This window comes from Syngnathus scovelli, chromosome 8, assembly GCF_024217435.2.
Source record: "Syngnathus scovelli strain Florida chromosome 8, RoL_Ssco_1.2, whole genome shotgun sequence".
NCBI classification, from domain to species: Eukaryota; Metazoa; Chordata; class Actinopteri; order Syngnathiformes; family Syngnathidae; genus Syngnathus; species Syngnathus scovelli.
Window position 1 is genome coordinate 10,410,860 of NC_090854.1, and position 22,125 is coordinate 10,432,984.

A 22,125-nucleotide genomic window follows, 5' to 3' on the forward strand; every position below is an offset into this window, starting at 1 on the left:
CGGAGAGCAGGGATAATCCAATTTATAAAATGAGTTTTCCAGGGTTTAATGTTTCTATAATATCTATGCAGTGCCGTTACCGTTTCGCAATGGCTGCCTGGACACAAGCGGTGCTGCAACACATGTAGACAACCATGCATGTATTTCTTTACCGTATGCGTTTTTAAAGTATAATAATTTAGTAAATTCTGTTTAAACTCCTTGCTGTCGTTTTTCCTTCCTCATTTTACATTTGAAGTTTACCATAACCTGAACTTGCTGTTTTATCTCTCCCGCCTTACCCTACCCATCCTGTTATCTGCTTATTTTCATTCGCCATCATTTGATTATGTTTATGATTGCCATTGCTCTATTCTACCCTCAGCATCACCCCCCCCTCCCATTTGTATTTATCCACACATTGTCTCTCTGTTGATGGGAAGGCATTGAGGCAGGCAAACAGGCAGGGAGGGCGATGGGTCATAATGATGGTGCTGGCTTCTATAGAAAGCCTGCAGGCAGCTGAATCAATATCTCCTGTTGTCAAACGGCACCTTATCTAGACAAAGTGACAGAGCCAGGCTATTGGCTCTTGACTGCGACGCAGTTTTCGGAGCATTGCATTTTGGTGGGCTTCTCCAATCTGCTCATTGAGTGGCAATGCATGTATCCTGGAAGGCTTGGCTCTCTTTGTTAGCCTCACATATACTCCGGAGCAGAAAAATCTTTCCGGACTTGTCACCGCAGTACTTGACAAACAGCTCAGTGTTGCCGTTTAAAAGGCCGCAACCAACACACCCATGCGTCAAATATTTCTGCGAGCCTTGTGAATACAATGTGGAGCTTTTTATATTTGCTCACAGAGAAAGTTACAAGTGCATGCTAAGATGAAATTGCTCGGGCTAGATAACCAAGGCCAACGTCTCTGATAGTTCCGCAGGGCTTCCTCTTGAATATGTATGAAGAGAAAACATCACCGTCTGCTTGAGGTTGGCTTTGTTGAGAGTCTCTCAAGGTCGAGAGTTCACGCGAAGGTCGCATATCATGTTTGAAAAGATTATAAATGACTAAGTAATCATCAAATAAACAACATCCGTCTTCCTTTGAGTAATGCTAATCCTAAATGGGCTCAGAAGAGGCCTCTTTGAAACCCAAACAATCAATAGAGTGTAATCTCCACTCCATGATGTTGGGAGGAAGAAACCGTCGCTTTAAATCCGAATGTGTTAGTCACACCGGCACCAGAAATACATTTAGATTTGCCTCAAAAGTTGTCCAATGCTGAAGCCGACCTAAATATTCAAGAGTGCTAAGTACTATAGAAAATAGATGGATATTTTAATTGGTAGTTAGTGAGAGGAAATTAGTTATTTCCACTCCCTTGTAAGTGTGCAAAGGCCCTTTGTCTATTCTTCTAAACCAAATTTGTCTCCTTGCTCGATAAAGACAACACCAACTGCACTGTCATCGGCTCCTCTGACTATCGACTGCTGCACTTAAGGTCTGCTTCTTAAAAAAAAAAAAAAAAAAAAAAAAAAAAATCACTCATTGGCTGTTCGGTCCTTATTCAAGTAGGCGTTGTACTTGACTTATTGTTTTACTAATTAGAAGTCCCCTGAGTTGCTAATTACATTTCTACCAACAGGTAATTTGTTTTGGTTGGCTCTTGAGAGCGCGAAATCCTTCATGTATAACGTCATCTTGTGAATTATAGGTGGCATTTTGAAAAGAAATAACACTATGATCTAGCTGTTTGTAAAATGTCATCAGTAATAATTTGGTTTGTGTTAACACAACCACGGGAAATACGCTGACCCTTCACATTTAAAATCAGCTCACATTGTCTGCCATCCATCGCCGCTCTAAATGCTGCTTTTTATCACAGCAAATGAGGTCACAGTTTTGTAGGTTTATCCGGGCTGTCTCCAAAGATTGCTTTTGCAGACGTGCCAACGTCTGAAGGAGCGATTTTATTCCCTTAGAACATTCTATCTGCAGGTTAATTACGCACTTAATTGTGTGCTCGCAGAGTTCTCAGTTTCAAGGAAGCAGAGCAGCGAGAAGCGCATTGTGCATTTCTAGCGGGAAAAGAGCTTTCTGCTTCTTGAACTTCGTGATTAGGATTTCCGTGCTTGGTTAGAACAAAATTTTAGCAAGCTGCACAAGTTGCCACATCGCCCAATCAGCTTGAAGTATCGGGCTAGAGCAGATCACAGTGGCGCGAACCCGGATTGATACTGTGAAGAATTCCTTTGAGAGATTCACGTATAAACCTGTCTCATGCCAAGTTAATAATTAATGCCTTGTGGGGTACTATGATTTCCTCCCACATTCCAAAAACATGTATGTTAGTTTCAGGGAAGAGTCTAAATGAGGAACCCTGTTCTAAATATAGCTTATCTGTGATTGGACTATAAAGTTATATAAGCGTTGTAATGTAAACACTGGCGGATAAATCATATAATAAGTACTACTAATACCGGATTTAAAGAGTGCACAAGCCATGACTTGCCTCACAAGAGCGCTAGAAATGCTCTTGCATTGATTTAATAATTAATGCCGACTCTGTTGTTATGGATGGAGCTTAAAGGCTGAGCTTTGGCGAGAGTGAGAAATCAGTGGAGGGGAGAAGATCGCTGTGGGTGGTTATGTTGTCTGGATGTGATGACACGTTTAGTCGTAAGCTTTAATATACAGCTGTCACAATGAGCGACATTTATAATCAGACTTTATTTTCTCAATTTGCTTTGTCTAAACTTCAACGCGCAAATGCGATCCAAGCGCATTATCAGCCACTCGAATAGCAATGATCAACTACGTACATGCTCACTTCACATTCCGCGCCTTTTGTTCTACATCCACTCTGCTGTGAGATGATACTCTAATTTAAATTGCCCGACCTTCACTCTACTGCTGATTGCAAATGATTTTGCAACGCAGACGTGGGCTGTAAAAAGCAGATAATTACAGTGGATCGGAATATTTGAGTGCTTTTTGTTTGTGGAAGACAAAATGGAGGTCCTTTTCATTAAAAGTGCAACAACTTAAACAACTGATGAGAAGTCCGCTTGACACTATTCACCTTTTTCAGATTAACATGACCTGAATAACTGAAATATGCAGATTTTTTTTTTTTTTTTAAGAGCAAAGTTAATATTACACAAGTTGACCCTTTATAGTGAAAGGATGGCTGGAAATTGGCGGCTGACAGCACAGAAGCCTGTTGGAGGGACGGAATGACTCATTGACAGGCACTCCGAATAAACCAGATGCACAGAAAATAACCGAGAGTCCAGATGGCTCGACCACAAAAGCAGAACATTGGCTGTATGTAATCTAAATATTCAGCTGGTGCAAAAATCAATGTCGGGAGATAAAGACCCTGTTAGCATTTATGAGGTTGCAAATGCGCAGTTTTAAGCATGTTAATTTTCACATTGTTAAGTATGTATGTGGCAACCTGGTTCTAATGATCTGGGTTGTTTACATGAGTGATTAAAAACGAATCTGTCATACTGTTCTTTTGCACCTGCACATTTGAAGATGAATTGCTGTGTTTGTCTTGTGTAATAAGTCTAACTGTGGTGACAAATTGACTCTGTAATTAAGGATGCCTTTTCATTCTGGCAAGAAAATATGTCAACATTTTGAACAAAAAGGAACAAAGAACATCAGCCACTTTTGTACAAATTCAATTCAGGTCGATGGGTGTTGCTTCTGGCTCATACACTGCGGAAACTCATTATTTGCTCTTTCTGTATTTTGCACTATGACCAACAGCCAAGTCACTCATAATATTGTATGTGCTTATTACTTGGTTTTCGGGAATAGAAATAAATCAACTGCTAACAGATAAAGTGACAGTTGCAAAGCGACTATGAAACTAAAGCAGCAGATTTATAAAAAATAGGACTTTGTTCCAAGAGAATCAGAAGAGACGCCTTTTTTCCCCCGGTTACACGCTCGAAAAAAAATTGGCTTTTATTTTGGTGTCAATTGTTTTGTTTTCACGGGAGAGATGCCCACAACTCGAGCGAAATAATCAACAATTTATCCGTAGCATGTCTGCAGACGGTCCCCATGTAGTTAACTGGCAACAATGCGGTGGTGTTTATCTCTTGTAAGAATGTAGGCGGTTCACCTTCACATCATCGTTGTGTTCTGACAGCCTCACGGTTGTTTTGATGTGGCCCCGAGTGTGATGTGAATTTGAATGTGATGTGGGCTACGAGTGGTCTGCCAGGGGGTAAAGTGATATATGTTGACACAAACTGATGATTTCAAATCTGTTTCTGTCCACTCCCTTGTAGCCATTGAAATCACACACACACTGGCTTTTATACCCTTAAGTGACTGGAATCAGTAATGGTCATTCCGGTCAGTCCACAGTCAACATACGGAATAAATGTTGAGTTGTCTCAACAAATTATATTTGTCGACTGAACATGTTCTCCTGAGAATTTTGTAGAATTTCTTACAAAAAGGAATGTTAGGAGGTAGACAGAATGAAACAGTCTTAACTGACACAAAGAATCTCAACCAAGATAAATGTAAAAACATTCGGCTTTATCTTTCTCAATGACTCACAAGGTGGAGTCGTTCCAGCCATCAACAGCCTTTGTTCGATTGCCACTTCTTAGGGAATACGCGGGAGTGAAACTGCCTCGAACTGTGGGAATCCTTACAAAAAAAAAAAAAGATCTATGCATGTCTTTCTGGCCTGGGGGTTGAGCTCCAACCGAGTCAGCAGGTTTTCTGGAAGACACACTGTCAACCACCCTGCAGTCTTTTCCAACACCCCTGCTCTGGTCCTACCATCACCCTCCCTTGGCGCCAAGCATTGACTCAGCAGTCAGTCGACTGCCAGGCGCATATAGAGATGGACAACCATTCACACGCGCATTTACACCATCACTGAGTTGGCAACATGTGCCGTCTTATTACTGAAATTGTTCAAGTGGTATCCAAATGAGGGCCTGAGATGAGAATGAAAGCCGTGACCTCTTAAGTTTGAGGCGTGCTGCCCTCAAAATTGTTGAGCTAATCATACTTGTGTGCTTAAGAGCCTTGAAACCAACTCATACAAAGGTTTCCTCATTTTCCCAGTGAATGATTCATTAATCCTAATGACAGAATTCTATTTATGAAGGTTTGCCTATTCAAATTTGTATTATTTGGCCTTGGTAAAGTGAAGGTGGAGTGCCGTTTCAAATTATGTCCCAGTATGATAACACAAATTGGTATATATCTCAGCTCCGTAGCCTGCAATGCTCCCTGATTGCTTACTGAAGCTAATTCGGCTTTCCACATTTTGTTCTCAAAATAACGATATGTGATTGCAGCCCATAAACATTACACAATCAGGTGCCCTGAGTTGTTTGCATGATGTTGTGGGTCGACGTCATACCAAGTGAGGTGGAGAGGGGTTTCACTTTGAAAAAAAGAAAGAAAGGCAAATCAGCCTTCCTTTCATCTCGAAAGGTCATTTTTATTCTTTAGTTTCCAAGTCCTGTATCATTTTGAACACATTTTTGTAATGCAAAACAAGTGAGCAAATGTATACACAAGCTGTTGTCACCGATGTGCGGTTTGATTTTTGTTCAGTTCACGCTCCTCATCCATATATCAGAAGCCCCTTTTTTTTTCAGAGAATGAACACGTAAAAAATATAATTGAATTAGCTCCACAGACTGAACACTGTTTACTTGAATCAGAGAGACCGCCAACGGGGTCTGTGCGGTACCGGTATTGCTCCTTCCTGGCCTCCTTTGCACGAATGCTTCACCGCTAACGTGAATGCCCTGAGGTGGGAGAAGAGGAGTAATCATCAAACATCAATGTGCATTTATCTTCTCCAGTCGTCCTTTCGACGTGACGTTGACAATTCACGGAAGATGTAGCTTGTGGTGCAGCTAGCGCTGCTAAAGAAATTGAAACTATGCAGGGTGGTAGATTTGTTTTTGTTTTTCGGGCTGCGAAACCAAATTTCATTAATTGATGGGGAGTAAGTTATCAAATCAGATGTAAACTTTTGCATCTAAAGATTGTTAAAATGGAAGACCGTTACCAATTGCGGTTACAGATCTTAGCAAGAAACGTGTAATAGATGGATTAGATCTGCCCATAAGCATTGCTATTTTTTGCATAACCTTTGTGAAGATTCCTATAATTCCTTGACTCTGTGATGTCATCAGACTAGGACGGCCTGGGGTTGACTGCTTTTGTCAGCATGAGAGCGGTGCAGCTGTTCTTCAACTTCAGTTCCTTATCAATGAGGTAAGACAAACTATGTGACCAAAGCATTGGGACACCTGTCTAATATGACTGGATGTTTTTGAAGAAGTATTAATCCAATATACAGTCGCTGGTGCGGTCAAACTATTCCTAAAAACTCATAAGTACGAGTACCAGGTATTGGTACCAGTCTTCTTTCAAGATATTGGTTCCGATACCGGTATCTTGTGTCTTACTCTTTTTAACTTGTTTGGAAACAGACATATGTAACAATATCATTGTTTGAATAAAATAAAACTAAGACTAGACATTACAAAAATGCCGTAAGTTTTTTTTTTTTTTTTTTTTTGTCGGGTTATTGGCGACGGTGTGATTGATGTTCTCATCGTTGCTGCATGTCAGTGCTCTCGCTTGCATTCAAGTATGTCGGCTGTGGCCGCCCTGCTAATGGTCGCTTTGTCAGAGTTTCCTCTTGACATGCACTTTGAAGTATTGACTTCATCTATTAGCACAAAAGGGGCCACTTTTAAAAGGCCCCGTTGATTAACAGCATCAACCTTCTGCGTCACACAAACGTCCCTGCGGGTTGTCAATCATCCGAAAATGAATTCCTCGGCTCGCTCTCGCTCAGAAGCAGAAACATTAAGCAGAATTGCAATTACGCTCAGAGGTTGTGTTGCGCAGGATATTATTAGACTAATTACCGGTATGTTGTTTGTTTGCCCGTTTTGAATGTATTATTTTGCTGCATGATTATTACATCGAAAAGAGTAAGGATGTTTTTTGGTTTACCCCAATGTTAACAGCATATGTCGCAAATGTTTTTCATAAAAGGTTTAGTTAAAAATAGTGATTGGGAAATGCTGAGGGGTGTGTCAAATTCATAATCGGTCTGTTGTGCACAGGTTAGTTTTATTTATTTGCTCAAATGATAGAGGTCAGTGTAAATACAGCTGTCTCATATTCACTTCTTTTCCTCAGTAGCCACTTCTTTCTTTCAAATCACAGCCCGGATTGCTGCTTCTTTCTTTCAAATCACAGCCCGGATGCTGATGTACAAAACGATTTGCGACACACTTCATGTGAAGACTGCTGCGGTGGCCTGTGGCCAGTGAGCAGCTAATAGAAAACCAAAATTAATGAGAGGGAAAAAAAAAACTGCTTTACACTTTTTAATACCAAGATTACATTTTTAATCTAATATTAATTCTTCCTTGGGCTCCAATCTTAAGAGTCTTCAAAGAGGTTCACCACGGGAATTTTGCTCTAAATACAATTTGTTATGCCTCCAACAAGGGTCGAGCATCTTACATTTTTCATAGGTTGTTATTATCTTTTGCTTGAGTGCTGCAGTTATTGTTTTTTGAGAACAACTTCTGCAACCCTGACTAATTTAAAAAAAGAGATAGTAGATGGATTGACAAATATGTCCACTTAAAGTACGGTTTGACCCCACTTGGAAGTTTTTCCGGATAAGTGCCTATATTTGATTCTAAACTTGATTATTTGCTGAAGATTATTTGTTATTATTTGCAGGGGGCCTTAGTCACAGCTTGCGCAGATGACACATTACACTTGTGGAATCTTCGTCAGAGACGACCGGCTATTCTGCATTCACTCAAGTTCAACAGAGAAAGGTGAGCACCTCTATTTAGGCACACAAAAGCAACCAGTCCAGGATGTACCCTGCCTCTCACATTAGCTGTGATTGGTTCCAGCCAACCGACAACACTAATGAGGACAAATGGATTCAGGCAACATATCCTTACCCGCATTTACTTTTAAATGGATCAAATTTCACATGATGTTTAAAAAGGAAGTGTAGTTTAATCTTTTTGTTTCCAGAAAATAACCATTGCTGGGGTGTTGAGAAACAGCACATTCACTTTTTTTTCCTATCATTAAACTTTAATGGCAAACAATTGCTTTTATATAGCAATGCTGCTTTTGAAAACAGAAAAAGTAAACTCCAAAACAGAAAATGGATGTCTCCAAAGTCTGCGGTGGTTCACAATGGAGCAGGTCTTTTCTGCCACAAATACAATTCACCACACCATTTTCCACATTTCTTATCAGCCTTGTTTGAATACCTCATAGTCGAGATAAGAATGCTTGCAACATTTTCATTTTTCTCTTCAATACACAATAATCTTTCATACTGAATATCAACTTTTTTCCCCCCAAAGAGCAACTTTAAATGGCATCCTTTTACCCATCATCTTTTCCCCTTCACCCGTGTTGTGCCACGTGAGGCCTGTCCTCGGCTGACATTGGGCGAGAAGCGAGGTAACCTGTGAATGACTAGTGAGCCGTCCAGGGTGACCCCGCCTCCCAGCCGATGTCAGCGGAGATAGACTCTTACTCCCTGCAACCTCGTAGACCGCATCACTGGCACACATGATAAATGGCTATTTCTACACTGTACCATGAGCAAACCACTTGGCAATCACGACATGAAAAATAGCCTAGTGGCTAAACGTGCATCCACCTTGACCAGAGAGTGCTACAGAGTAGCACAGAAAGTACTGAAGGGTTATAATAAAAATAAATGACTGGCTAAGAGGAATGTCTAAATTGCTGAGCCCACAGGAGATGGAGGTGTGACCCAGCGCTGATATTCCTACTCCATCATAGTTTATGTACTTTGTATTTTTTGTATCAAATAGTCAAAGACAAGTTTAGGATGTTAAGCATCACCTGAAAAGCATTACAAGAACTGTAATGTAGGAATTCAACTGTGGGTATTCGTCCTTGATGAGCCTGCAGGGCACTTGTGCAGGAATTCCCAACAAAAAATCTAAAATGCATTAAAATTGTAACCCTGCAAATATTTCCTATTTTCACAAAGTATAGCAAGAATTCACTTAGGCAAATTTTATTCTCTATTTGTAGCCAGTGGTGGAGCGAGACCTTTATCTTTGTGGCCAAGGGGGTCAGATTACCCTGATAAACATTTTCAGGAAGGGGGCAGTGCCTCTGCGACCCCCCCAGCTCTGGCAGTGTCCATGGCAGAATAAAGTTAATTTTTTTGTATACTAAATATGTAACACTGGTCCATGTATTCTGTTACTCCCTGAGCATGTTTTTGAAATGCTGTGGAACCCATGCAGCCCAATATCTCAAAAGCAACCCTCTCCAAATTTAAGCGATAACGCGTTGTGTCTCGAGACTTTAAGAAGAAAGTGATGTTTCTATACTCATTGTTAAAACAAGATTTTTTTTTTCTGTTCCTAATTCGTAGATAAACATCCAATCTGTGCTACGCACATGCCCACACAAACACACAGAAGAGAAGGTTTGCAATTGTGTTCTGATCTCTAAACAAGATTGTACCGCGTGGTGCCATGTGGTAGGAGGCCTGTGCAGCTCTCGGCAGTTGAGCAGTGAATCATGCTCAAAGACAAAAGGCAAAAAAAAAAAAGAGAACATCGTGACTCATCCTTCAAAGGTGGCGACTTACTATTTAACTCCGTGTCTCCAGGCTCAACCTACAGAAACAAAAGCTTTGAACACCCCCACTCAGAATCTCCCTGGGAATAATGCATGAATCATTGGAGACGATGGAGACAATTGTGTTGTGAAAGCTGTCAGTCACTTTCTTGTTGCTGTCACTCCTAAGGAATTTCACATCATAATATAATTGGCCATTATTAAAACCGTGCACATGCTTCTGTGCGCAACTGTAAGAACCTTTGTTTTTTTTCTTTCTTTCTATAATGTTGACGGTTTCTATTTGTGTCTGTGCTTCAGCGAGCTTCGTGATTGGCTACCGTTGTGATTTAATTTTATACTTCAAGTTACACAACGTAAAATAATGTTTGTGATTCAGGGCATAAATTAAATAAAAAACAGCCAGGTTTCTTTTCCTGGCAATGGTATCGAATGGCTCTTTGATCAACTATTTACTCTGGCTGAGAATTTTTTTATTAGGGTATACGGAGGAATATGTGGTTGTAAAAAAAAAAAAAAAAAGCTGCGTGGAGGCAATGATATATGATAGGCAGCCTAACCCGTGGGGAAAAAGATGTTGGGCATTTCTGCCAAGTATTAAATGAAAATTTCAAGATGAGTTGGCTCATGATTCCGTGAATGAGTCACGGCATGGCTGCCATGGATAAGAGCAATTATTAAACCTCATTTGATTAAATTTGAGATTGTTGTGACATGATATTCCAATGTCACCACTATGCTAGCTGTCAGTCAACAGATGTTTACCATCTTTCTTTGTTCTGTTCTTGGTGACTGTTAATGTTATCGTAACAATTTCTGAGGTTTGTAAAAATGTTTTGTTTTGCGCAACCCCTCATTGACCCCTCCTCGCTCCTCCACCCCCCAAGAAAAAAAAATCTGAGCTCCATCACTGGTCCACACTGCAAAGTCATTGGGGGCTGATTCAAGGCAAAGTCTAAAAAAAAAAACAAAAAAAAAACACATATTCAAACACACAATTTGGTATGCATATTCTAACCTTTTTTTTTCCTCCCCATTTTCTTTCTTGTTCTTCAGGATCACATTTTGCCACCTTCCCTTTCAGAGTAAATGGCTTTATGTGGGGACGGAGCGCGGGAACACACACATCGTCAACATCGAGTCCTTCATTTTATCCGGATACGTCATCATGTGGAACAAAGCCATCGAATTGTGAGTAATGAAACTTCAGAGGCTGCGGGAGACAGGAAAAGAAAGAATAATCATGTGGGTTCAACCTGGCTAGCCTAATCATGAGAGGAAAAAACAAAATGCTCTGCTCGATTAGGTATTCATCATAGAGACAGTTGTAGGTCAGGGTCACTGTGGCCTCACTGATTAGGACAACTTTTATCGCAAATGATTTTGCATTTCAAATGAGCACACAGTAAAAAGTAGAACTGAACTCTGATCTTCAGTTTGTTAAGCTGCAGATTGATGTTATATATCTCCACCATTTACGCCACTGTGGCTTTTATGTTTCTGATAAGTGTTTTTTGTTTTTTTTCTTTCCAAAATGTCACCCTCCCACGTCACACTCCCCGGTGTTACACTGACAAGCTCCCTGCTAGCATGTCAGTCACTCGCCAATTCCACACCGAGACATCTTGTTCTCTTGTGACATCCTAAATGACAGTGAGCAGTCATAACACTGCGCATGAGTGTTTGTGTGTTTGTTTGTGTGGGAAGACTCTTAGCAAAGGTCTCAGATGCCAACTTTACGTTTGGGAGTCAAGACAGATGAGATATTTCTTACATCTGCGGGCTCTCTGAAAAAATGAATGAAGGTTGTGTCGACTTAACCATTATTCACAGTGCAGTTGTGTTCTGAAATATGGAATAAGTTTGATTGATTTTTTTTTTTTGCGTGCGGGGAAAAAAAACCTTTCTAAGATGCATCAATTCTTAATGTAGTTAAAAATCCATATTAATATAGCACTGTGCTTCTATTGTTTGAATTGAATATGGATTGCAAACCCTACCAAATGTGCTCAGAGAATGAGCAATTCTATTAACCAGGATGGGACATTTACCTCAGAATATCAACACAAAAATATGCTGCTTTTTCTTTTTTTTTTTCTATTCTCGATTATTGTCTGACCCCAGCGTTGTATAACAGAAAAAAAGTGCTTTGCTGCCATTTTGTGGTAGCAAGGGAACGCTTTACATTTAACCCGTGTAATTGAGAAATTAATAAAAATATGTTTTATTTTGACAAAAGCTCAGTACAAAAGAATGCAAACGGTCTTATACAGAAGCGCAGCATTGCTAACGCGACCTTTTTTAATGGGCTTCATGTCACTGTCACTCTTTCCGCTTATTTTTACAGATCAACAAAAACTCATCCAGGACCGGTTGTTCATTTGAGTGACAGCCCAAAGGATGAAGGCAAGGTGAGTAAGAAGATAAAAAGAAGTAACACCTTTGTTTTGACACCGCAAACACTGTTGTTCTTAGAAAGCTTAAGGCATATTCAATATACTCGAGTTACGTTATTTTAGGGTCAAGCCTCAAACAAATTGGTACAAAAATCTGTCAAGTGGCGATGGGTCCAAAAAAAAAAAGGCCATTGACAAGCGTATCGATCGCCGCAATGGTTTTCATAGCCGCTGGAAAAAATTGGACTTGACAAGCTGCTAAGACTTAAAAACAAGACACTCGCTCAACAGCTGCCGCCGCTTGTTGCTCTGAGTGACATCAGACAAAGTGTTGCACGCATGTTGCATGCAATGGAATAGTTTTGTTTAAAAAGTCGCCACGCAGGCAGCTGTAATTTTTTAACAAAGCACTGTTCACAATGAGAAGAATTTTAACTGAATGTTTGAACAGATCGAGAAAACATTTCTTTCTTGTGTGCGCTCAAGCATCTTCACAAATTTAATGACTCATCTTCCAGCGTGCTAAAATACAAGGTAGAACTCATTCCAAGATGGTAATTCTAATTTGAGAAAATAAAAACCGCAAGAGATCACGTTACAAGCTCATTTATTCATTTTAATTTTGCATAATGCTATTTGAAAATGGGTACTAATACTGACTTTTGAATTACTATCAAGACCGGCTGGATGTGTTTTTCGAATGGATAAATTATCTTCAATCAAGGTTTGCATATTAAGTCAGACATTTGATTACTCAACCTGATAGATCTGTGTTAGTATTTCAGTATTCTTATTTTGATAGAAATATAAATGTTTTTTCTCTTACCAAAACTCCAAGGGATATCAATACTCCACATGATTACATACACAACACAATTCTTATCCTAATTGCTAATTTCCATGGTTTATCTTATCCCATTAGTGCATCTGATGGAATCTTCTTAGAGTAAATTTTGAATTTAAAGAAGACCTACGGGTTAGCCTTCTCGTTCCCATTTGCATATCAATATCATAGGACTGCAAAAAAAAAAGCTCAGGTTTGCTGACTGCACATTTTTTTTCAAGGCGTCCTCCTTTTTCATTCCCACCTTCCCTCAACTTCTTGATCTTCCAGTGTGAGATGTCACAAGTCTTTCCTCTCAGCAGGATGAACACGTTCCGCCCCTTTCTTTAAAGCTACTCTCCTTGAGAAACACTTCCATCTACGTTGATGGAATTTTGTCAGCTTTTCTCGACTTTCATCCGGCGCCAAATTTTTACCTTTGCGATGGTGCATGAAGCAGAAAGTACACATACTGACTCGTATTTGTGGTTTGCATTTTTTAGGGTTTATTGGTCATAACAAAAATGACAATGTAGCATGTACTGGACATATGATATAACTGCTAAAAAAAAATGACGGTGTAATTTTTACATATTCAAACAAGGGTAGTTCCTCCTTGAACAAATATAAAAATCATGCATTCAGTGTAGTGCAGTCAATTTTTCTTCTATAACTCAGATGTCTGTTCTGTGATAAGAACTCGGGCAGAAAGTGGAGGGATGAGGAAATTGAATTACATTATTGCTTTCACAGTTCAAATTGGCTATATTACTTGACACCGGTGGGAATCGTACAAGAATATGTAATGCTGCCTATAGAAGAAATTCTGAAGATGTTAGTTGCGCAACTGCATGAGCAACAAAATGGTAACTGCATAGTGTTTTCATTATAATTGGTTGTTTTTCATCCCCTTTAGCTTCTTGTTGGGTTTGAGAGCGGGACAATAGTACAGTGGGACCTCAGGGCCAAAAAGGCTGATTTCAGAATCTACTATGATGAGGTAAGTTCATACAGTCCATAAATACTTAACATGTATATATATGACATCCCATAAAGATTATTTTCCTGCAGGCCATCCACTCAGTATGCTGGCATCATGAAGGAAAGCAGTTCATGTGCAGCCACTCAGACGGCAGCCTGACCCTGTGGAACCTCAGAAATACCTCCAAGCCCATCCAGATCACTTTCCCGCACGGTGAGGAAAAAAAATAGCTACACACTTTGTTTTTACCATTTATTGATGCACTATAGCAAACAATTTATCTTGGGGAATCATTTTGCTGACACGGTCATAACTCACTGTGTGTAAATTTTCTTTCGTACAATGTTTCAATAGGTATATTTTAAGAAAAAAAATCTTCCCACCACATAATGATACAAAACGTGATAAAATGATCTCCTCTCACTTCACTCAATTTATTCACTCAGTGTGAAATCTGTATCTGCGTTGCTGAACACAAAGCTATTATTCTGTTGTTTGGATTACAATAGAGGTTAATTATGCCTTCCTCTATCTATGGAAAACCATTTAATTGCTCTGCCTGACACTATACGCAGCTGACATCAATGGGTGAACACAAATGGAATATTTGTTGCAAACAAGCAATAATTATCCGCCCAATGGGATATCTGTTAATTTGTTACGGCTAATTCTGTAGTAGATCAATTTTGTTGTCATAGTGTGAAAATGACCAGACGGTAAAGCGAGAGGACAGAGTTAAATAAAGTTCATGACAACAAGAACTCTTCTGTCAGAAGTATACGCAGCCTTAATTTGTCAACTGTGACCACATCAGTCACTTATGAGTGAACGGCTATCAATCTGATGTGTTAATAGCTGTCAAGATGTCAAATTGCTTCGAGAATGTTCTCCAGGAAGACAAAATAAGATAGCACAACAAATTAGAACTTAATCTGATTTGACAGAGATAGAAGCATCTGCACTTTCATCTGATAAGCCATGCCTGGCCAAATAATTCAAACAAGACAATTTGACTAAATTTGATTAAGATTTTTTTTTTTTTTAAATAGAATTTGGGGTGTGAATTCCTAGGCAAAAGTAGAAATACCATTGGGAAAGTATCGCCCCATAATAAAATAAAAAGCTAAACACAAACAATCAAATAGCAGACCGAGGGATATGCGGTAACTCAGGCCAATAAAAACCTTCTTAGCAGAGATAATAAAGCCAAAACAAATAGTAATCATGTTTTGGGCCTCAAAACAGTCTGCCTCCACCCCAGTCGAGAATAAATAATTTAGACACAACGCTGCACGTCAACTGTCAACACAGCTGTGCCGGTTCGCCATCGTGGCTTCACATTGACTTTGTAATGTTTTGTGCAACTGACTTCCTGAACACCGCAGCCCCCCACCCCCCCACCCCCACACATTCATGTCGTTTGTTACGCTCACATGTCCCGCTGTGAGCTGAATCTGACTCCTGCCTGTCACATCAGTTTCGACTTGCTTCCTGCTGACTCCGTGAAATAAACCAACTGCTTCACCACTTGCAACACTTTGCGGAGCTTAACTATTCAGGCGAATGTGCTCCGTTTGGTTGTCTGCTGTTTGACACACTTCCGAAAAGCAGTGTTGTTATGATCTCCTCTTTTGATATATACAGGCACTCTCAGATATATGCATGCATACATTCATATGTATTAGGGTTTTAATAGGTTATCATAAGACTTATTTATGATTATTATATTGATAATTTAAAATGATTTCCCAAGTGTGTCAACATGATTGTGACATTCTTTTATCAACCCCATCAATCTGACATGTTTATTATTTTGGGAGATTGGTAAGGCTCCCAGGAATATGACATATTTCGAAATTACTTTGCTGTTTCCTATGCTTCAGGTAAAATACAGAAAGATGGGAGGAAGGAATCATGTAAACCAATATTGAAAGTGGATTACAAGACCTCAAGGAACAGGTGTTTTTTATTTTTCTAAGCTCAGCACAATGATCCTGTAGCTATGTAATGCAAGGTTTTCATTTGAAACTTTCATAAAATGTGGAGTGTGGGATTGTTTCAGACCAAGACTTTTTCTTTGAACTTTTGATCTCGTCCCACAGTGAGCCTTTTGTTATCTTCTCCGGCGGTCTTTCATACGACAAGGCCGGTCGACGGCCTACATTAACCATCATGCACGGCAAGGCAATTACAGTGCTAGAGATGGACTATCCTATTGTGGAGTTTATGACGCTTTGTGATACTCCTTACAATAACGGTGAGCGCAAACAAACATTACGATGCAACTGTCAAGGTTGCAATGTCGTTCCAATTATACCATTATAATTCATGTTATTAAAGACATCACAAAGAATAGAAGAGCTATTCCCTTTTGACTTTATATTTTTCAGAAGTCCAGGATCCGTATGCAGTGGTGGTGCTTTTAGAAAAAGATTTAATAGTGGTGGATCTGACGCAGAGCAAGTATGTATTTCACAGTTTTGTAGTCATTTTAAGTTGGATATGGATCATGTGACATCCTTATTTGTTGTCTCTGAAGAAGCGACGATATCACCCGGAACCCTCAGAGGGACGAGACTAATTAGAGAAATAATAAGCGTGATGAAGTCAGAACAAAGGAGCATGAAGAGATGAATGTCTTTTGTGTTTGTGATTTTCACAGCTTCCCTGTCTTTGAGAACCCTTACCCCATGGACATCCACGAGTCTCCAGTTACATGCACAGCTTATTTTGCAGACTGCCCTCCAGACATCATCCCTGTCCTTTACTCCATCGGCGCTAAACACAAGAAGACCGGCTACAGTCAAAAGGTTTGGTTTGGATGTCGTTTTCTAATGAGGAGATTTCTTCTTCTGCCATTAATTGTGCAAAATGCTTTGAATGCCATAAAAAAATATATATATACTGTATTTACTTTTGTCCAATGAAACCAGGCAATAAAAAAAAAAAAAAAATCGCAAGTTTGATTTCAAGGGTCATCAAACCGTTGTTACGCTCATTATCAAGACATACACAGAAAATAAGCCAAGTTTTGTCATGTGACGTTCTGCGTATAGAATATAGTGACTAATGTTCTTGTCAAGTGCTTTTAATAGAAATAAACGCTTGTTTGTTTCCATACCAGGAATGGCCAGTTAGTGGGGGAATGTGGACGTTAGGCTCGCACACCTACCCAGAGATCATCATTACTGGGTATGTCACCAATGTTGTATTTGTTATGTTGCCTTGTGATATGATTCATATCTCAAGTCATCTTTTCCTTTTGAAATGAATGGAAATGGGATTAATATGTTCAAGCCACACCCAAAAAAACAAGAAAAATAATTCTCCCACAGAATTGTTTTTTTTCATATTGCTGTTTGAAGAGTAAACAATATTGACAGCGCACTCATTTAACATTTTCTGTGGCCCAGTTGTGTCAAGTGTTGACCGTAAACATACTTTTGTTTTGTTTGCTTGTTCTCAGCTCACATACCAGCCCAATGGACATTCTTTTCTCCAGCAACTAAAGAAAATGTTGTTGTTTTCCATTCAAGGGTTCTATTAATCCATACGAGGGCAAGATGATAGTGTTTTGCATTTGCTGTTTTGTGTATAATTTTAGATTTGGGACTCTGCCAAGTCCAGCATAATGAGCACCGCGCAGAGTGGGGCAATGCCGCACTCTGAGAGGTTGGCAGAGATGTTAAACCATTCTGAAGCAAACACGCAAGCTGGTCTCTGCTGCTGCATAACTCCCGCAGTCACATTTTACCTCATATTTTAGTATCCAGATTTTTTGTTTTTTTGTCGTCATTGTTTTGACGCATAGATAAGGAATTTTTTGTTTCCTTATAATGAAGGAAAATGACGGGAAAATGAAAATGTTGATAGTAATAATAATAATAATAATAATAATAATAATAATAATAATAATAATGATAATTCTGTCCTACAAAACATACTAGTGAAACATTATAAATAACCTAAATTATTCCAATTTACTTATTGCTGTTGTACTTCTTTGTCTAGACATGCAGATGGATCAATCAAGTTTTGGGATGCATCTGCAAGTAAGTCCACGCTACAGGATTATGTGCCATAAAATATTTTGGGAAGCCATCATATCATACTCTCATAACAGAGGTTACCCAAAGGCAAATCTTGATCGGTATATCCTTGCATGCCATTAAATCTAGAAAATACCAGGAAATGGAAATTTTTCACTACCAACCATGAAAAGTCTGGATCACTTTGATAACTCATACATCTTAATGTGTTGTTCCAGTTGAAATTGTAAGCCTGAGGAATGCTCTTCTTGTCAATTATAGATGGTGCTTTTCATCACACAGGTGTTGCATGTTGTCGTAATTCTGTTTTCCACACAAATTATTATTTTTTCCAAACAGTTACACTGCAGATGTTATACAAGCTGAAGACCTCCAAGGTGTTTGAAAAGCCAAAACAAAACGAGGGCCGTGGTGCGGAACTGGTGGACGATGACCCTTTTGCGGTGCAAATGGTCAGCTGGTGTCCCCAAAGTCGCATCTTTTGTGTCGTGGGGATTTCAGCCCACATTATCCTCTACCGCTTCAGCAAATATGATGCCAACACTCAGATTGTGGTGAGTGAGACGAGACATTCTAATAGACAGAAGATTCCATGTCCATGAAATGGTAACCAAAAAAAGTGATCTCACATCCCAAGATAATATTTGTCTCTTCCCTAGTCTCTCGAGGTGCGACTTCAATGTGATCCGGAGGATGTCATCTCCCCTTCCGAAAATGAAAACAATCCGTGCTTCTCAGAGCCCCAGTCAGGCTCGCACTCTCCTCAGCCCCATCACCCAGTGAGCCCTGGTGGCGGAACACCCGAGTCTTTAAAGGATTGCACACCCTGCCTTAAGTAAGTTTTCTGACTTCCATTAAAACCATCTAAATGAATCCAGCAAAACCCGAAGGTCAGGAAGATATATTAAGAAGCTCAACATTAATGTCTGTTTTTTAGGGTAAAGGATCGGGCGGTGCGGGTACCTCCTGGTTACCAGGCAGAGCTAGTCATCCAGCTGCCTTGGATAGATGGAGAACCTCCACAGCAGGTTTCAAGCCTGGACATCAACTCCGCCTATGGCCTGTGAGTCACGCTCTGTACTTTTGTCAGGACCCATAAAGAAAAGTCGGCAGCAGTGGTCCTTTTAAGGGTAAACAAATATTAAGAGAAAAGGGTCAGTGAAAGTGCAAGCAGTGTTTAGTCTTTAGTTGTGACGATTTCGGGACGATCTTACCCTCTAAGGATTGCAAGTACATATTCTAGGGTTGTTAAAGTGAAGCAGGTGATGGAAAATTGGAGTGGATTACAGGCAGAGTGGATGTTTTTTTTTGTGTAATTTACTATGGACTCGCTCTATCTAACCAGCTGTGTAAGTGCTAAATGGTTCTGTCTGGGTGCCAAACAAGCACTTTATGGACTTTGGTATGTACGATGCGGTCGCACTTTCTTTGTTGCCGTATTCAGATTCTATCGTGTTGAGAATTCTGTGCATTTAACAAACGAGTTTGTCTGCCTCCCTCTTACTTCTGTTACTTTCCATCGGATCAATTTTTTACAAAATATGTCACACTGAGAAAATTTTTCTCTGCCTCTGAGTCTTTCCAGGCAAATTGAATGGTTTATTTTTATTGATTGTGACTTTTTGCCATGTTGGAAAAAAACAAAAAATCCTTGTCTACCAAATTATGAAAGAAAGCGTCCATACCAGATTAAATATTCGCTGCCAATCAAAAGTTCCTTTTTTTTTGCTTTTGAAGAAACTACATCCAAACTTTTGACTGGTTGTGAAACTGTCATATTTATTTATGTATTTATTTATTATATGTATTTATTTTTATTTATTATATTTCTACATTTATCATATTATTTATTATATTTTTATTTATTTAAATATTATTTATTTGATGGATATTTTTGGTTTTGTCATGATTCGTTCCAAAGACAGCACATTCTACTCGTGGTTATCACGTACTATACTATAGATATGACTGTGAAAGTGTATCATAGCAATGTTAAAATGAAACACGTTGGCTACTATTCAGCACAATGCAAGGACACCATCCTATCACTTGTTTTGGACTTTTGTGGTTATAGAAGAAAACATTCTGCATTTCTGTGCCTTCTTTGGCTTTCTTTGTGAAGACATTACTGTGAGAAAACAGCATGTCTTTCACACCAACTAAAAGCAAAGTACAGAGCAGAAGACTTCTTAAGGTGCCTGAATGCCTGCCTGCTGATTCAGCTAGGATTTAGACTCATTTTGTGATAGAAGATAATATTTGTCTCCTTCCAAGTCTCCGGAGAGGCATGACTGCAGTGTGAGTCGGAGGATATCAATAGTGTACCATGTCTCATTATTTGATGTCATTATTCCTACTGTGATGGTGGCGATAACTTGCAACCAGAAATTTGTGAACACGCTTGTAACATTTTTCTCAGGAATTCTGCCATAATTTAATTTCTCCTGCCGTTTGACATGCTCATTCTATATCTGGAAGTTTCTCTCTCTGTGTAGCTTTTTACCTTTTGGGAATATCCAGCCCGTCCTCATTTCTCCACTTCTTGTGAGGAAAGAAAACACAAGGATTGTGCCATTTGGAGGCAGTGGGGGTCATAAAGGGGAAAAGGTAGCAACAAAATCAAATGCAATTGAAACATAAAATGTTCGGATGGCCCAAGACAAGAACAAAAACACATTTGTTATGCAGGCTTTCCATGTATTTGGGGCTATCAGTGTTGATCCATCACTTTAATGCTAAACTGGTTCTACAGCAAAGGGATTGCAATTGGCTATAGAGCTTTTGGGAAATCAAGTGTAGCTAAAATAGCACTCAGAGCGCATATTTGCCGAGACTGAATGATCCTAAATTGGATTGGCACCAAATGGATCACCTTCATATACCCCCATCCCCTGCATGTCTGAATTTTGTAATTCAGTTGGGCATTATTGTGAAATAATAAAAAAATAAATAAAAAAATCCCCAATTTTAATAAAGACATTTTGGACAATTTTTCTGTAATCTAAAAAAACACAAAATGTTTCTGTGTTACATTATCAAGCTGACAAACAAACAGCAACGGTTTAATGTTAAGTATTTTAAAAACTAACGTCAAATGTATTCAGTAAAAAATGTTATCTCAAATACTGAGCTATCCAAACAACCGTCCATCAATTTTTTTTTTTTTTTTATAGAGCTTCTCCTCATTAGGATTGTGGGTAAATTGGAGCCTATGTCAACTAACTTGCTAAGAAGCATGTTTTTAAAAGGTGGGAGGAAGCCGTAGTACTATGTCTTGGAGGAGTCTGGAACGGATTGATGGCAGTTCTGTTCATTTCAATGTACAAAGATGATTTGAGTTTGTGTATTTTGTTATGAGCTACGATATCTCAAGACAACACTGTTTTATGAATTAGGATAGAATGAGTTCTTTAAAGGTGACATTGTGAAAATCCTATTTTGCAGTTTGGCATTCGGGAACTGTAATGGCCTTGCGGTGGTCGACTACTTGCAGAAAACCATCCTGTTGTGCATGTCCACTTTGGATTTGTACGGAGCTGCCGATCCCTATCAACGCCTTACCCGCTCACCCCGCAGGAACAGACAGTCCACCTCAGGTACTGAACACACTCATGTACACACACACACACGCACACACTGATCTGTATATGCATGTAGCCAACTAACACTCACTGAACACCAACTCAGACTTCAAGTGTCGATTACGTAGACTCTCCTCTTCTCACTCCTTCTCTGTCTTCTTTTGAGCTGCACACATTGAGGCTGATCTATGTTTAAACTCCACAGGTACCCTTCATGGGTAATCAATAATGCAGGTGGTTTAATTAGATTCTTCAAGTAATCAATACCATTCCCTTTTTGGATTTAATCAATGAAGACCGGTGGATAAATTAAAAAGTTGACTCTTAGTGCACATAGTTTTTGTCCGGGTAGACTTTTGAGAATTTTGCTGAATTTTATTTCAGACTGATTAATTAGTATGAATGAATTCCCCACACTTTAAAACAACAAGCAACAATCTTGATAGTATTATATTATGTTCGAATACTGTATGATTTCTTTGTCCGTATTTACAGGCACATTTTCAGCTATTGCCTTTAACGCTTGCTTTTTTTATGTATTAAATAAATTCTTTAGAAAGTAAATCTTGTTTAAAATACGAAAAAAAAAACCTCTAAAGAGAACTGGGTCTTGCTCATTCAGCCAAATAAT

At 39.2% G+C, this 22,125-nt stretch overlaps 1 protein-coding gene across 10 annotated transcripts in view; it reads left to right on the forward strand.

The window, feature by feature from the left end:
- The window catches only part of stxbp5l (syntaxin binding protein 5L), a 63,936-nt gene that overhangs the window by 20,608 nt on the left and 21,203 nt on the right, over positions 1–22,125 (forward strand). For all 10 annotated transcript variants that reach the window (XM_049727614.2, XM_049727612.2, XM_049727615.2 and 7 more), the window contains 16 exons: positions 6,174–6,255; positions 7,750–7,850; positions 10,720–10,854; positions 12,011–12,074; positions 13,799–13,882; positions 13,954–14,077; positions 15,748–15,823; positions 15,967–16,121; positions 16,255–16,327; positions 16,527–16,674; positions 16,989–17,056; positions 17,876–17,916; positions 18,253–18,467; positions 18,573–18,748; positions 18,851–18,976; positions 21,358–21,509. In XM_049727614.2, coding sequence (XP_049583571.1) covers positions 6,174–6,255; positions 7,750–7,850; positions 10,720–10,854; positions 12,011–12,074; positions 13,799–13,882; positions 13,954–14,077; positions 15,748–15,823; positions 15,967–16,121; positions 16,255–16,327; positions 16,527–16,674; positions 16,989–17,056; positions 17,876–17,916; positions 18,253–18,467; positions 18,573–18,748; positions 18,851–18,976; positions 21,358–21,509 — 1,820 coding nt within the window. The remainder of the gene's footprint in view (positions 1–6,173; positions 6,256–7,749; positions 7,851–10,719; positions 10,855–12,010; positions 12,075–13,798; positions 13,883–13,953; positions 14,078–15,747; positions 15,824–15,966; positions 16,122–16,254; positions 16,328–16,526; positions 16,675–16,988; positions 17,057–17,875; positions 17,917–18,252; positions 18,468–18,572; positions 18,749–18,850; positions 18,977–21,357; positions 21,510–22,125) is intronic.